The sequence below is a fragment of the Carassius auratus genome, unplaced genomic scaffold (genome assembly GCF_003368295.1).
Source record: "Carassius auratus strain Wakin unplaced genomic scaffold, ASM336829v1 scaf_tig00216608, whole genome shotgun sequence".
NCBI lineage: Eukaryota > Metazoa > Chordata > Actinopteri > Cypriniformes > Cyprinidae > Carassius > Carassius auratus.
In genome coordinates this window covers 95483-98657 of record NW_020528660.1, presented here as the reverse complement: position 1 = coordinate 98657, position 3175 = coordinate 95483, and the positions used below count along the sequence as shown (strand labels likewise).

Here is a 3175-nt window from a genome sequence, read left to right as displayed (position 1 = left end):
AGATCTGATGGTTGGGGCCAACTGACCACAGCCTCAATTTTGTCAGGATCTGTTGCTATCCCATCATTAGATACTATGTGTCCGACATACTTCACTCGGTTTTGACAAAAATGACATTTGTCAATGGATACCTTTAATCCAGCCTCCTCCAGACGATCCAGTACTTTCATGAGCCTCTCCTCATGTTCCTCCAGAGTCCTTCCAAAGATGATTAAATCGTCTAGATACACCAAGACTTGGAGTAGGTTCATGTCCCCGACAACTCTCTCCAATCCTTCAAGGTGCGTTCAGGGTTCGATAATCAATACACATACGGACTTCTCCATTTTTTTTTCTTGCAATCACGATTGGTGATGCATATGGGCTGCGAGACTCTTTAATAATACCAACAGTTAAGAGGTCTTGGAGATGTTTCCTCACATCGTCTATATCTGCAGGTGCTAGACGCCTGGAGCGCTCTCGAAAGGGTTTTGAATCAGAGAGCCGTATGTTATGCTCTACTCCCTTAGCATGTCCTACATCCCACTCGTGAAGCGAGAATACTTTGGTTCTTTTGCTCAACTTTTGTTTCAGTCTCTCCTTCCATTCTGCTGGAATGGGTGAATCCCCAAAATTGAACAGTTTTGGATCAATCCTCTCATCCCCGATTTCACTAACGGAAGAAGGGCTAACCGGATCTGCTAAGTACAAATGGCCAAGGACAGTCCCTACCGGAATGGTCACTTCTTTCATTGATTCATTTTGCAAAGGCACTAGTAACTGACTGTTTTCCATTGCTTCACTTGGCACTATTACAGTTTGTACTAACACTCCAGCCGGAAGAGAAGTCACAGAAGATGCATCTATCATCAGTACTGTTTTTTCAAGAGGCTCTGTCATCTCCACCATACATTTTGCACACCACTCACCTCTGGGCGAGAGACTTAGGGGTTCTGGACCCGGCCACTTTACACATCCAATTGCATCATCCAGATCAAAAGGTATAATAGGTGTCGAACAAGATGGAATATTCTTCTCTAAGGTAGGCTCGATTTTAATACCTAAGGTACATGCAATATCGGTCCCTGTTGACTCTTTACATAATTGGGCCAAACGGGTGAATAGACTGGCGTTGGTGCCTATGATCACAGCAGTCTGGTCAGGGCTTGTAGGACCAGGACAAATCAGTGCCAGAACTGAAAGACTTTCTGAGCCACCCGTAGTTTTCTCTAGGAATTCAATGTTCACTACTACATACCCTATATACGGATAACTGGAGGCACTTAAACCCCATACAGCCAACCCAGATACAGGATGGATTGGAACCTCAGATAGATATTTTCTGTACCACTTCTCGAAAATTATAGTCACTTGAGACCCACTGTCCAATAAAGCAGAGCATGGTTGTCCATTTACACGCAGCTGTACAGTAGAGGGGGGTCCAATCAGTCCTTCTGGAATTTGCTTTCCACTAAGTGAACTAACAGTACTTTTTTTCGCTGAACAGGAGGTATTACTCTTTTCCATTTCTGAGGGCATTTCTTTTTGTCCCCATTTCATTTTTGTTTGACCGAATCAGTTTTTGAATTACTTTATCCTTATCCTCAGGATTTTGGCATCGTGGGGCAATATGCCCTTCCTCTCCACAGTTGTAACAAAAATACTCTTCGGGGTCATTGCACTGCTTTCCTGGACTTACCAGTGGTTTCTTTGGAGTACTCGCCTTCAGAGTGAGAGCTAAAACCCCATCTTGGTGACAGTTTTTCCCTGTGACTTTCCGTTGTAGGCTCCTCACTTGCTTCTTAAGGAAAGCAATTTCTCCTTCCTGTTGAACGTCACTGGCATTTGTTTTAAGACTGGAGGTGGATTTATGGTCTACCACCGGCTGCGACTGAGTTACCATAGTGGCAAACTGGGACTTTAATTCTTTAATCTCAGCTTTCAGAGTTTGAATCTCTTTATGCTTACCATCTGTTTCTACACTTGTACTGATTTTTTGTACCCTTGTGGTCAATTTAGACCGAGAAGCTTCATATTCTTCTTCAGCCCGGATTTCGCTTAACAGCTCAAGAAAATTAGGCGGTTTTGTCTTTCTCTCTCGAAGTCTCAAATGAAGCAACATCATGTCAGCACCAACAGCACCTCTCAGCAATTGCTCAACACGTACTCGATCTCGGATGTCAGCTGGTATGCCACCCCTCTGAACCACTTTGGTTAGGGCACGTTCCAGTCTCCTTAAAAAATCTGACAATTTTTCTCCTTCTTGCTGCTGCAACAAACGGAAAGCGAAATACAAGTCATCACCTGACTCGGCAGATCCAAATGCTCGCTCGAGGGCATCCAAGTACTCTTCTGGAGTGACATCAGTGTCAGAATCACGCACAGCTTTGATGATTTCTAATGCTGGGCCTCTTAAACTCTCAATGAGCCTCCTTTTCTTTTCTTTAATGGGACACTCACTTTCTTCCACCATCAAACATGCTTGTTCCATCCAGTGTTCAAATGGTTCCTCACATGCAGGAGTAGGTATTATTCCAGAGAACATCCTCAACCGTCTATAACCTCCTATTTCACTTGAACTCTTTCCAGTCTTTTCTAACAGATCTCCAACAGCGCGGATAATAGCATCAGGCGAAGAGTTTTCGGACGCAGAGGATGAAAACATGGCCTTAATATCCTCAACTTTTCTCCCTTCACTCTGAAGTAGGATGTGCACTTTTCTGGCAAAGTCCTCAGAACTAGTATCAGCTCCACTTGAGGTGACAATTTTCCACGGTTCTGCTCCAGAAACCGGCACGACTTCAGGGGGTACTAGTTTTGGATCAATTTTCTCTTTACTCTCACAGAGAACAAGGAAACACTTGAGCTTATCTCTGAACATCCTACCTCTTACTCGTACGCGGCCCAAACACTTGATTGTCTGCATTGTCTCTTCAATCTGTGTTACATCCAAATCTTCAGGTACAATAACCATTAACGCATGATCTTCGTCCAATGATTCTCCCCTGCACCAGCCCCTAAGCTCTTCTGTAAACTGCTGCATTTTGAGTTTTTTTTTTTTTTCTTCACTGATAAAGCTAAATAATATCAGATAAACTATAAGAATCCCAGCGGTGCCTCCATTTTATGTAGCGCCCTCCTCCCCGATTTAAATGGCAGGGGCCCTGAGCTAGTTTATTGTTAGATCTCTCTAAGT

The 3175-nt window shown here is 43.7% G+C and overlaps 1 protein-coding gene across 1 annotated transcript; it reads right to left on the bottom strand.

Moving 5' to 3' along the window:
* Nucleotides 1-1492: 1492 nt before the first annotated feature.
* Nucleotides 1493-2953, bottom strand: LOC113098677 (paraneoplastic antigen Ma2 homolog). The gene has a single exon (XM_026263712.1). It carries the CDS (start codon nt 2951-2953, stop codon nt 1493-1495), a length of 1461 nt encoding a protein of 486 aa, XP_026119497.1.
* Between the last annotated feature and the right edge of the window lie 222 nt (nt 2954-3175).